We start from the raw sequence: 13867 nt of genomic DNA, 5'->3' as shown, positions 1-13867 counted from the left end.
AATTGCATAAAACTTATTACCATTCTTAACTGCATCTTTGCTATGAAAAGTTTGCGAGTACGCCGATGAACAACAATCTTCTGTGTTCAATCAAATGAAAATGATATTGCTTGTTAATGCTGGTATTTATTATAACTGAGGTTATTTTTATTGAAAAGTCATCATTCACCCATGCCAATACTCAATAGGAAGATTCACATGTGAGATTGTGGCTCACAGGTACAAAGGCATGTTATACACTGACAATTCTATTCCAATCTCTGATAAGCTTGCCAAATTATTACACAGCTTCATCAATAGTCAAATTATGTTCACATACCCTTCGAGAGTTATATAACAACATTCACAACATTCACATCATTCACAATGTTCACAACATTCCATCCATCAATTACACGTTTTTACCAGATAATAGAAGGGTTTCTAGCTGACTACCCACAACATTCCATCCTTAATGTCCAACATTCACTATATTCCATCCTTAATGTCCAACATTCACTACATTCCATCCTTTCATTCACTACATTCACTACATTCAATGAATGATGCGTTTTTGCTGAATATTAGGAGGAATTCTAGCAGTCTACCATCTTTACAGGAGGATCAGGAGGTAAACTACCATCTCCGAATGCTGATGTGAATATTGCTGATATTGATATTGATGTTAATCCTGCAAAACCGAGCGGGGATATCCATGTTAAAGGTCCCAACGTTAGTGGGGACGTTGATGTAAAGAAACCCAAAGTTGAAGGCAAGGGCGGCTTCGGATTTGGGTTTGGAGGGAGTAGCTCAAGTGATGACGGAAAGAAAAAGAAGAAGGGGAGCTTCAAGTTTGGTCTCGGCGGCAAAGGTGATGCTGATATTGACCTCAAGCTTAAAGGAGATGCAGACATTGACATCCAAGATCCTAAAATCAAGGTCAAGGCTGACACACCTGATGCCGATATTAAGGTTAAAACTCCTAAAGTAAAGGGAGATGTAGATGTGAGTGGCGATGTTGATATCGACCTTAAAAAACCTAAAGGCAAAGGAGGTTTTGGTATAGGGTTTGGCGGCAAGAGAAGTGGCTCTAGTAGTTCAAGTGATGATGACAAGAAAAAGAAGAAAAAGAAAGGAAGCTTCAAGTTTGGCCTCGGCGGCAAAGGTGATGCCGATATTGATCTCAAGCTTAAAGGAGACGCTGACATTGATATCCAAGATCCTAAAATCAAGGTCAAGGCCGACAAACCAGATGCCGATATTAAGATAAAAACTCCTAAAGTAAAGGGAGATGTGGATGTAGATATCAAAAAACCTAAAGGCAAAGGAGGTTTTGGTATTGGATTTGGTGGCAAGAAAAGTGGCTCTAGTAGTTCAAGTGATGACGGCAAGAAAAAGAAGAAGGGAGGTTTCAAATTTGGTCTCGGCGGCAGTGGTGATGCCGATGTTGAACTCAAACTGAAAGGAGACGCAGATATTGATATCCCAGATCCTAAAATCAAGGTCAAGGCTGACAAACCAGATGCCGATATCAAGGTTAAAACTCCTAAAGTAAAGGGAGATGTGGATGTAGATATCAAAAAACCGAAAGGCAAAGGAGGTTTTGGTATAGGATTTGGCGGCAAGAAAAGTGGCTCTAGTAGTTCAAGTGATGATGACAAGAAAAAGAAGAAAAAGAGAGGAAGCTTCAAGTTTGGCCTCGGGGGCAAAGGTGATGCCGATATTGATATCAAGCTTAAAGGAGACGCTGACATTGATATCCCTGATCCTAAAATCAAGGTTAAGGCCGACAAACCAGATGCTGATATTAAGATAAAAACTCCTAAAGTAAAGGGAGATGTGGATGTAGATATCAAAAAACCTAAAGGCAAAGGAGGTTTTGGTATTGGATTTGGTGGCAAGAAAAGTGGCTCTAGTAGTTCAAGTGATGACGGCAAGAAAAAGAAGAAGGGAGGTTTCAAATTTGGTCTCGGCGGCAGTGGTGATGCCGATGTTGAACTCAAACTGAAAGGAGACGCAGATATTGATATCCCAGATCCTAAAATCAAGGTCAAGGCTGACAAACCAGATGCCGATATCAAGGTTAAAACTCCTAAAGTAAAGGGAGATGTGGATGTAGATATCAAAAAACCGAAAGGCAAAGGAGGTTTTGGTATAGGATTTGGCGGCAAGAAAAGTGGCTCTAGTAGTTCAAGTGATGATGACAAGAAAAAGAAGAAAAAGAGAGGAAGCTTCAAGTTTGGCCTCGGGGGCAAAGGTGATGCTGATATTGATATCAAGCTTAAAGGAGACGCTGACATTGATATCCCTGATCCTAAAATCAAGGTTAAGGCCGACAAACCAGATGCTGATATTAAGAATAAAACTCCTAAAGTAAAGGGAGATGTGGATGTAGATATCAAAAAACCTAAAGGCAAAGGAGGTTTTGGTATTGGATTTGGTGGCAAGAAAAGTGGCTCTAGTAGTTCAAGTGATGACGGCAAGAAAAAAAAGAAGGGAGGTTTCAAATTTGGTCTCGGCGGCAGTGGTGATGCCGATGTTGAACTGAAACTGAAAGGAGACGCAGATATTGATATCCCAGATCCTAAAATCAAGGTCAAGGCCGACAAACCAGATGCTGATATTAAGATTAAAACTCCTAAAGTAAAGGGAGATGTTGATGTAGATATCAAAAAACCTAAAGGCAAAGGAGGTTTTGGTATTGGATTTGGTGGCAAGAAAAGTGGCTCTTGTAGTTCAAGTGATGACGACAAGAAAAAGAAGAAGGGAGGTTTCAAATTTGGTCTCGGCGGCAGTGGTGATGCCGATGTTGATCTCAAACTGAAAGGTGACGCAGATATTGATATCCCAGATCCTAAAATCAAGGTCAAGGCTGACAAACCAGATGCCGATATCAAGGTTAAAACTCCTAAAGTAAAGGGAGATGTGGATGTAGATATCAAAAAACCGAAAGGCAAAGGAGGTTTTGGTATAGGATTTGGCGGCAAGAAAAGTGGCTCTAGTAGTTCAAGTGATGATGACAAGAAAAAGAAGAAAAAGAAAGGAAGCTTCAAGTTTGGCCTCGGCGGCAAAGGTGATGCCGATATTGATCTCAAGCTTAAAGGAGACGCTGACATTGATATTCCAGATCCTAAAATCAAGGTCAAAGCCGACAAAGCAGATGCTGATATTAAAATTAAAACTCCTAAAGTAAAGGGAGATGTGGATGTAGATTTCAAAAAACCTAAAGGCAAAGGAGGCTTTGGTATTGGATTTGGTGGCAAGAAAAGTGGCTCTAGTAGTTCAAGTGATGACGGCAAGAAAAAGAAGAAGGGAGGTTTCAAATTTGGTCTCGGCGGCAGTGGTGATGCCGATGTTGACCTCAAACTGAAAGGTGACGCAGATATTGATATCCCAGATCCTAAAATCAAGGTCAAGGCTGACAAACCAGATGCCGATATCAAGGTTAAAACTCCTAAAGTAAAGGGAGATGTGGATGTAGATATCAAAAAACCGAAAGGCAAAGGAGGTTTTGGTATTGGATTTGGTGGCAAGAAAAGTGGCTCTTGTAGTTCAAGTGATGACGACAAGAAAAAGAAGAAGGGAGGTTTCAAATTTGGTCTCGGCGGCAGTGGTGATGCCGATGTTGACCTCAAACTGAAAGGAGACGCAGATATTGATATCCCAGATCCTAAAATCAAGGTCAAGGCTGACAAACCCGATGCTGATATCAAGGTTAAAACTCCTAAAGTAAAGGGAGATGTGGATGTAGATATCAAAAAACCTAAAGGCAAAGGAGGTTTTGGTATAGGATTTGGCGGCAAGAAAAGTGGCTCTAGTAGTTCAAGTGATGATGACAAGAAAAAGAAAAAAAAGAGAGGAAGCTTTAAGTTTGGCCTCGGCGGCAAAGGTGATGCCGATATTGATCTCAAGCTTAAAGGAGACGCTGACATTGATATCCCAGATCCTAAAATCAAGGTCAAAGCCGACAAACCAGATGCTGATATTAAGATTAAAACTCCTAAAGTAAAGGGAGATGTGGATGTAGATATCAAAAAACCTAAAGGCAAAGGAGGTTTTGGTATTGGATTTGGTGGCAAGAAAAGTGGCTCTAGTAGTTCAAGTGATGACGGCAAGAAAAAGAAGAAGGGAGGTTTCAAATTTGGTCTCGGTGGTAGTGGTGATGCCGATGTTGACCTCAAACTGAAAGGAGACGCAGATATTGATATCCCAGATCCTAAAATCAAGGTCAAGGCTGACAAACCAGATGCCGATATCAAGGTTAAAACTCCTAAAGTAAAGGGAGATGTGGATGTAGATATCAAAAAACCTAAAGGCAAAGGAGGTTTTGGTATAGGATTTGGCGGCAAGAAAAGTGGCTCTAGTAGTTCAAGTGATGATGACAAGAAAAAGAAGAAAAAGAAAGGAAGCTTCAAGTTTGGCCTCGGCGGCAAAGGTGATGCCGATATTGATCTCAAGCTTAAAGGAGACGCTGACATTGATATTCCAGATCCTAAAATCAAGGTCAAAGCCGACAAACCAGATGCTGATATTAAGATTAAAACTCCTAAAGTAAAGGGAGATGTGGATGTAGATATCAAAAAACCTAAGGGCAAAGGAGGTTTTGGTATTGGATTTGGTGGCAAGAAAAGTGGCTCTAGTAGTTCAAGCGATGACGGCAAGAAAAAGAAGAAGGGAGGTTTCAAATTTGGTCTCGGCGGCAGTGGTGATGCCGATGTTGACCTCAAACTAAAAGGAGACGCAGATATTGATATCCCAGATCCTAAAATCAAGGTCAAGGCTGACAAACCAGATGCCGATATCAAGGTTAAAACTCCTAAAGTAAAGGGAGATGTGGATGTAGATATCAAAAAACCGAAAGGCAAAGGAGGTTTTGGTATAGGATTTGGCGGCAAGAAAAGTGGCTCTAGTAGTTCAAGTGATGATGACAAGAAAAAGAAAAAAAAGAGAGGAAGCTTCAAGTTTGGCCTCGGCGGCAAAGGTGATGCCGATATTGATTTCAAGCTTAAAGGAGACGCTGACATTGATATTCCAGATCCTAAAATCAAGGTCAAAGCCGACAAACCAGATGCTGATATTAAGATTAAAACTCCTAAAGTAAAGGGAGATGTGGATGTAGATATCAAAAAACCTAAGGGCAAAGGAGGTTTTGGTATTGGATTTGGTGGCAAAAAAAGTGGCTCCAGTAGTTCAAGTGATGACGGCAAGAAAAAGAAGAAGGGAGGTTTCAAATTTAGTCTCGGCGGCAGTGGTGATGCCGATGTTGACCTCAAACTAAAAGGAGAAGCAGATATTGATATCCCAGATCCTAAAATCAAGGTCAAGGCTGACAAACCAGATGCCGATATCAAGGTTAAAACTCCTAATGTAAAGGGAGATGTGGATGTAGATATCAAAAAACCGAAAGGCAAAGGAGGTTTTGGTATAGGATTTGGCGGCAAGAAAAGTGGCTCTAGTAGTTCAAGTGATGATGACAAGAAAAAGAAGAAAAAGAGAGGAAGCTTCAAGTTTGGCCTCGGCGGCAAAGGTGATGCCGATGTTGATCTCAAGCTTAAAGGAGACGCTGACATTGATATTCCAGATCCTAAAATCAAGGTCGAAGCCGACAAACCAGATGCTGATATTAAGATTAAAACTCCTAAAGTAAAGGGAGATGTGGATGTAGATATCAAAAAACCTAAAGGCAAAGGAGGTTTTGGTATTGGATTTGGTGGCAAAAAAAGTGGCTCTAGTAGTTCAAGTGATGACGGCAAGAAAAAGAAGAAGGGAGGTTTCAAATTTGGTCTCGGCGGCAGTGGTGATGCTGATGTTGACCTGAAACTGAAAGGAGACGCAGATATTGATATTCCAGATCCTAAAATCAAGGTGAAGGCTGACAAACCAGATGCTGATATTGAGGTTAAAACTCCTAAAGTAAAGGGAGATGTGGATGTAGATATCAAAAAACCTAAAGGCAAAGGAGGTTTTGGTATAGGATTTGGTGGCAAGAAAAGTGGCTCCAGTAGTTCAAGTGATGACGACAAGAAAAAGAAGAAAAAGAAAGGAAGCTTCAAGTTTGGTCTCGGCGGCAAAGGTGATGCCGATATTGATCTCAAGCTTAAAGGAGACGCTGACATTGATATCCCAGATCCTAAAATCAAGGTGAAGGCCGACAAACCAGATGCTGATATCAAGGTTAAAACTCCTAAAGTAAAGGGAGATGTAGATATAGAGAAGCCCCATCTTGAAGGTAAAGGTGGCTTTGGATTTGGATTCGGCAGAAAGAAAAGCGGCTCAAGTAGTTCAAGTAGCTCTAGTAATGACGAAAAGAAAAAGAAAAGGGGCTTCGGGTTTGGATTCGGTGGAAAAGGCGATGCTGATGTTGATCTAACATTGAAGGGTGATGCCGATGTAGATATTCCAGTTGGTAAGTATAGCACTGCATGTCTTTGTTGCTGATTTCGGTGATTGTTCTGTTTGTGATTGTTTACGATTATTATTTTTTGTAAATCATAACGTTATTGACTTGCTCCTCATGAAGTTATGAACTAGTCGATTCAATATATTTTAATGTGGCATGCGATTGGGAGCCCATTTAATTGCTATCTGCTATTGTTGAAATTTCTATTTCGACAAAGATCTGATGACATCAAAGCTATCCTATCATTACGTAATATACATAAGCTGGAAATATAACTGTGTTTGTGGATGTTATTTTATAAACAATTTTCCTTAAATAAGCATAATCAAGCACTCCTTTTTACCGGTATAACCTCGATACACAATTAAGAAACACTTGATATAAACATCAAGTCTGTACTAAAGGACTGTAATACTAATAGTATAAACTCATAATATTCGGCGTGGTATATCTCCATTTGCACCATAAATTAAGGTTTATCACTGTTTTCCCTCGGGAAAAAATTTCAAGAAAAGCCTTTTCTGGCAATATTCTACTAAAGACAACATCAATTTTTCGACCCACATGTCTTATCTAAATACATTAGTTGAGCACATTTTCCTTGATCGTTAATTAGTTAATTGTTTCCAAAGCACATTGTTCTTTATATTAATTTAACCCTAGAATCTAAACTCTTTTATAACGTTTCACTTTTCCCAGGTGGTGATCTCGACGCAGATGTAAGCGCTCCTAAGATTAAGGTAATTTGTTTTTTTAACGTGTCAACTCACTGATCAAGAAATTTAAATTTGCAAGCTCTTTTTATGCTTCAAATTCGACGGTTATTTTACCAAAGAAATAACGTTCAGGCCGACATTGATGCTCCAAAAGCGGACGTAGACTTGGATGCAAACGTTAAAGGACCTAAATTAAAGGGAAAATCATCCTTTAAATTCCCATCCTTCGGGTTCGGAGGATCAGGAGGAGGAAAGGTCAAGGGACCAAAGATTGACGGTAACATCAGTGGAAGCCTCAGTGGCAGTGGACCAGATATCAAGGTCAAAGGACCGAAAGTTAAAGCACCTAAAGGAGATGTCGATGTTGATTTGAATCTTGGTGGAGGAGCTGATCTCGACGTTAAAGGACCTGACGTTGACGTTGACGTCAAAGCACCAAAAGCAGACTTGGACATCGGTGGTGGAGCCGATATTGATATCAGTGGTCCTAAAGTAGATGTAAGTTTTAGTTTTTACACTACACCAAGTTATTACTGTAGTTTAGCGCAAAAATTGCTGGATTTAACTAAATTCATACGTAATTCCAATAGCTGGATTATTTGTTCAAAATAGTTGTTTATTCAACGATCGATCTGTCTTCAAGATACGAAAATAATCCTTTAAATTAGGCACTTTACTCATCAACATGCTCCAAAAGCGAGTTTTCATTTTGCCGCTTTAAGGGGCTGTCCTTAAATATTTTTATATTCTAAATTGTAAAATTAAGATTTCCCTTTTTACGATATTGTCTTCAGGCCGACCTAGAAGCAAACGTTAAGGGACCTAAAGTCAAGGGAAAGAAATCGTCCTTTAAATTCCCATCCTTCGGGTTTGGAGGATCAGGAGGAGGAAAGGTCAAGGGACCCAAGATTGACGGTAACATCAGTGGAAGCCTCAGTGGCAGTGGACCAGATATCAAGGTCAAAGGACCTAAAGTTAAAGCACCTAAAGGAGATGTCGATGTTGATTTGAATCTAGGTGGAGGAGCTGATCTCGACGTTAAAGGACCTGATGTTGATGTCGATGTTAAAGCACCAGACGCAGACGTGGATATCGGTGGTGGTGGTGGTGGTAGTTTCAAATTCCCATCCTTCGGGTTCGGAGGATCAGGAGGAGGAAAGGTCAAGGGACCAAAGATTGATGGTAGCATCAGTGGAAGCCTCAGTGGCAGTGGACCAGATATCAAGGTCAAAGGACCTAAAGTTAAAGCACCTAAAGGAGATGTCGATGTCGATTTGAATCTAGGTGGAGGAGCTGATCTCGACGTTAAAGGACCCGATGTTGATGTTGATGTTAAAGCACCAGACGCAGACGTGGATATCGGTGGTGGTGGTGGTTTCAAATTCCCATCCTTCGGGTTCGGAGGATCAGGAGGAGGAAAGGTCAAGGGACCAAAGATTGACGGTAACATCAGTGGAAGCCTCAGTGGCAGTGGACCAGATATCAAGGTCAAAGGACCGAAAGTTAAAGCACCTAAAGGAGATGTCGATGTTGATTTGAATCTAGGTGGAGGAGCTGATCTCGACGTTAAAGGACCTGATGTTGATGTCGATGTTAAAGCACCAGACGCAGACGTGGATATCGGTGGTGGTGGTGGTTTCAAATTCCCATCCTTCGGGTTCGGAGGATCAGGAGGAGGAAAGGTCAAGGGACCAAAGATTGATGGTAGCATCAGTGGAAGCCTCAGTGGCAGTGGACCAGATATCAAGGTCAAAGGACCAAAAGTTAAAGCACCTAAAGGAGATGTCGATGTTGATTTGAATCTTGGTGGAGGAGCTGATCTCGACGTTAAAGGACCCGATGTTGATATAAATGGCCCTAAAGTAGACGTAAGTTTTATTCTAACACGGCAACCATTGTGATGACAAATCGCATGTAAATATCGTGACAGCGTGATATTGTTTGTTATTCATCCAACTTTTCATTAATTAATTACCATTGGTTGCACATTTTGTTCACATTAATTTTTTAAATGTCAATGATGAAATTGTTTGTGAAGGCAATATCTCGATTTTAATTGGTAAAATTTCAGGCCGACATAGATGCAGACATAAAGGCACCTAAAGTAAAGGGAAAATCATCCTTTAAATTACCATCCTTCGGGTTTGGAGGATCAGGAGGAGGAAAGGTCAAGGGACCAAAGATTGATGGTAGCATCAGTGGAAGCCTCAGTGGCAGTGGACCAGATATCAAGGTCAAAGGACCGAAAGTTAAAGCACCTAAAGGAGATGTTGATGTTGATTTGAATCTTGGTGGAGGAGCTGATCTTGACGTTAAAGGACCCGATGTTGATATTAATGGTCCTAAAGTAGACGTAAGTTTTATTTTAACATAACAACAATTGTTATAAATATAGATTTAAAAAGTTTTTGTTTATGTATTACAATTTTTAAACTTTTTTCGTACATAATGGTCATTACGACCGGTAGCTTCGATCCCACCCTGGGCTTAGCTTCAAAGACTTGGTTATGTAGCAAACTAATGCAGTGCAATCAGCAAACTCGGCCACTCAGTTTACGATTTATAACTTACTTAAGGAAGTTCCATGTTAATTTATCACCTATTTACTTGATTTTTATAACGATTCCCTTTTCAGGTGGATGCTGATTTAGACGCAGATATCAGAGGCCCCAAACTCAAATTCCCATCCTTCGGGTTCGGAGGATCAGGAGGAGGAAAGGTCAAGGGACCAAAGATTGATGGTAGCATCAGTGGAAGCCTCAGTGGCAGTGGACCAGATATCAAGGTCAAAGGACCGAAAGTTAAAGCACCTAAAGGAGATGTCGATGTTGATTTGAATCTAGGTGGAGGAGCTGATCTCGACGTTAAAGGACCTGATGTTGATGTCGATGTTAAAGCACCAGACGCAGACGTGAATATCGGTGGTGGCGGTGGTGGTGGTTTCAAATTCCCATCCTTCGGGTTCGGAGGATCAGGAGGAGGAAAGGTCAAGGGACCAAAGATTGATGGTAGCATCAGTGGAAGCCTCAGTGGCAGTGGACCAGATATCAAGGTCAAAGGACCGAAAGTTAAAGCACCTAAAGGAGATGTCGATGTTGATTTGAATCTAGGTGGAGGAGCTGATCTCGACGTTAAAGCACCAAAGGCAGACCTAGACGCTGACCTGAACATAGGAGGTGATGCAGATATTGACATTAAAGGTCCCAAAGCAGACCTTGATCTGGATATGAAGAAACCTAAAGGAAAGGGAGGTTTCAAATTCCCCAATTTCGGATTCGGTGGAAAAGCCAAAAGCCCTGATATAGATCTCAATGCTGATGCTAAACTTAAGGGTAGTATAGACGGTAGTCTTAATGGTGATATCAGTGGTCCCGACGTCAAAATAGAAGGACCTAAAGTAGAAGCACCGAAAGGAGATGTTGATCTTGACCTGAAGATTGGTGGCGGTGCCGACATTGATGTTAATGGTCCAAAAGCTGACGTTGATCTGGATGTGAAGAAACCCAAAGCTAAGGGTGGTTTCAAATGGCCCAAATTCAGGGGCAAAGCAAAGGGACCCCAGCCTGATGCTAACATAACAGTCGGTGCAGCAGTTGACGGTAATGTTGATGCCAACTTCTCAGATGACTCTGTGAACGGTGGAGGACTTTGCGTTCCATCAAAGAAAGGAAAGAAGAAGGTGAAAGGAAGCAAAAAATCCAAGAAGCTGGGTGGACTCGACCTCAACGTCCAAAAAGCTTCCCCTGACCTTAATATCAAAATGGATGCTGACGCCAAGAAAGGCGGATCAATCGGCGGAGATGTTGATGCTGATCTGAAGGTAGGTGGTGGCATCGGCGGTGGAATCGGCGGTGGTATCGGTGGAGACATCGGTGGTGGCCTCGGTGGTGGAATCAAAATCAATGGAAAAGGATCAAAATCATCATCTTCATCCTCTAGCGATGACTCTAAGAAAAAGAAGAAAGGTGGATTCGGATTCGGATTAGGTGGCAAAGCCAGTGGACCTGATGTTGACTTAAATTTGGGTGGTGGAGTAGATGTGAAAGGCCCAGAAGTTGATGTATCTGCACCTGACGTAAAAGTCTCTGGTGGAGGTGATATCGGTGGAGGATTTGGAGGAGGAATTGGTGGAGGAATCGGAGGAGGATTAGATACTGATGTCAAGGTCGCAGCACCAGAAGTTAACTCTAGTGTAGACGTAGACACCGGCGCTAGTTTAGAGGCTGATTTGTTTGGAAAAGGTGGAGCCGATGTTAGCGGACCAGACCTTAGTTTCGGAGGCGGTCTTGGTGGTGGTATCAAAGTCAAAGGATCTAAGTCATCGTCATCATCATCCAGTGACGATTCGAAGAAAAAGAAGAAGAAAGGAGGCTTCGGATTCGGATTCGGTGCTAGTGTTCCAGATGTAGACGTAAATCTAGGAGCCAGCGCTGATGCTCCAGATGCAAGTATTGGTGGAGGTCTTGGCGGTGACATTGATCTTGGCGGTGGTGTTGATCTTGATGCTGATGTTGCTGTTGCAGCCCCTGAGGTCAAAGCTGATGCCGATATCGGAAGTGGTTTCGGTGGTGGTCTGAGCCTTGGTGGAGATCTTGGCGGTGGCATTGATCTTGGCGGCGGTGCCGACCTTGATGCTGATGTTGCTGTTGCAGCCCCTGAGGTTAAAGCTGATGCTGACATTGGAAGTGGATTCGGCGGTGGTCTGAGCCTTGGTGGAGGTTTTGGCGGTGACATTGATCTTGGCGGCGGTGCCGACCTTGATGCTGATGTTGCTGTTGCAGCCCCTGAGGTCAAAGCTGATGCTGACATTGGAAGTGGATTTGGTGGAGGTCTGAGCCTTGGTGGAGGTTTCGGTGGGGGTGCCGACCTTGATGCTGACGTTGCTGTTGCAGCCCCTGAGGTCAAAGCTGATGCCGATATCGGAAGTGGATTCGGTGGTGGTCTGAGCCTTGGTGGAGGTGCTGATCTTGATGCTGACATTACTGTCGCTGCCCCTGAGGTTAAAGCTGATGCTGATATCAGAAGTGGTCTCGGTGGAGGTCTGAGCCTTGGTGGAGGTATTGGTGGAGGTGCTGACCTAGGTGCTGGTGCTGGCGCTGGTGCTGATGTAGATGTCGGTGCAGGTGGCGGAGCGGGATTAGAAATCGGTGGAGGTGCTGGTGGAGATGCTAGTGCTGATATCAGTTTAGGAGGCGGCGGCGGTTTGTTAGGCGCCCTCGGTTTCGGCAAAAAGAAGAAGAAGAAGACGAAGAGGAGAAAGAAGGGTTCAAAATCATCAAAATCATCATCGAGCTCATCGAGCTCTTCCTCATCGAGTTCATCATCGTCGTCAAGTTCATCCGACAGCGACTCAAAGAAAGACTAGCGACTCGACTAGTTAGATTGCATGCATTTCTCAGCATTTCGGGGTAGTGTTGCGACCCAGAACAGAATCAAAAGAAAGGGGCCATGAGATTCGGTTACATTAGCCGACAAACTAGGACTGCGGCTGACAAACATCAATTCATAACTCACGTGTCCATCACGTGATAATCACATGAGAAATGTGCGCGGCTCCCCATAACGTGCAGTTTTTCACGATTTTAATCTATTCAGCTCAACACTCAAACACTCGATACATTTTACTAGGAGACCTGGACAGGAAACTGTAAATACGCATTGTTTCATTTATGACTTATTTACAACGATCTGTTTGTATAGCGATTGAAGAAAGTGGAGCATTTTTGTTAAATTTGTTAACCAAATCAGTTTTCCGCTTCGAAGGGGCTGCTTTATTTTGATTTCAAATTTTTTAATTTAAAAATGCGACAAGAAAATTCATTTTTGCCGCCACAGACGTATTTTAACCAGGATACAATGTTTCGGGTTTTTAGTTGAGAGATTTTTGCTAAGCTAAAAATTCACTGGCGGCAGAAAGGCGACGTGCTACGTGTGTAATTCTGCTTTATTGTTGAGTTATTTTGTTTTGAGTTTCAATTGTTAGACGAAAGATAGTGATATATTACAGAGATTTTATACTTTTAATTCTGAATATGTTATAGTGATATCCCGCGTTTTAATTATATGTACTTATGGCACCTTGCCGAAAGGTATCTAACAAAATTAAAATAATTTCATTTCACATTTCTCTCGAAATTTTATGTCTTCAATATAAATTTATCAAGGCCAATTGCTTTGCAGAATGCCTTTACACTTAGAATTATGATTAGATTCGTTCGATAGTAAGTATGATGAACAGCAATACACTCAGAAATTTCAAATTAGCTACAATAGTACTTCGTTATTATTAATACAGAATACTTCTGCAGTATAAAATAAAACAAATTACAAAAATGTAATATATGTACGGTTTGTACACCAAAAACTGACATACGCATATAATTATATGCATTTTATTCTTAAGAACAGCTAAAATAAGCGGTGTGTGGTAATCCACTAAATACTTACTGCAACAGGATTATGAATTATATTAAAAGTTACTGACGTCAAATTAAAATCACTTTCTTGAGCACTCTCTTCCTTCGAGTCTGTATCCTCGTTTCCCCCTATCTCTCCCACATTACCCTGACTTTGTTCTGTATGACGTACTGTTTGCAGAGCCAGAACAGCTTCGCGCCGTGACCCCCCTCTAATATCCCGCGTCCAATGACATGATGGTTCTGGCTGTGGCTGGCAACGTTTTGTGGTATCAGCTCCTGGAAAATGGAAATATTTAATACCTTATAGATAATTTTACTGCTACTAGAAAAGTAACGTATGTTAAATAATTTAT

The 13867-nt window shown here is 41.7% G+C and overlaps 1 protein-coding gene across 4 annotated transcripts in view; it reads left to right on the top strand.

Annotated features, from left to right (window-relative positions):
• The window catches only part of LOC134824607 (neuroblast differentiation-associated protein AHNAK-like), a 92494-nt gene extending 79355 nt beyond the window's left edge, over nt 1-13139 (top strand). For 3 of the 4 annotated variants that reach the window (XM_063836532.1, XM_063836534.1, XM_063836533.1), the window contains 8 exons: nt 599-3120; nt 3391-5028; nt 5299-6385; nt 7079-7119; nt 7228-7593; nt 7890-8963; nt 9167-9448; nt 9731-13139. In XM_063836532.1, the coding sequence (XP_063692602.1) occupies nt 599-3120; nt 3391-5028; nt 5299-6385; nt 7079-7119; nt 7228-7593; nt 7890-8963; nt 9167-9448; nt 9731-12460 (9740 nt within the window). In that variant the 3' untranslated portion in view covers nt 12461-13139. Of the gene's footprint in view, nt 1-598; nt 3121-3390; nt 5029-5125; nt 6386-7078; nt 7120-7227; nt 7594-7889; nt 8964-9166; nt 9449-9730 lie in introns of all 4 variants that reach the window. The other variant, XM_063836535.1, reaches the window with a different exon arrangement.
• Nucleotides 13140-13867: the final 728 nt, after the last annotated feature.

The sequence above is a fragment of the Bolinopsis microptera genome, chromosome 12 (genome assembly GCF_026151205.1).
Source record: "Bolinopsis microptera isolate Bmic1 chromosome 12, MBARI_Bmic_1.0, whole genome shotgun sequence".
Taxonomy (NCBI): Eukaryota; Metazoa; Ctenophora; class Tentaculata; order Lobata; family Bolinopsidae; genus Bolinopsis; species Bolinopsis microptera.
The sequence above is the reverse complement of the archived record's forward strand: the minus strand, read 5'-3'. Positions and strand labels throughout refer to the sequence as shown.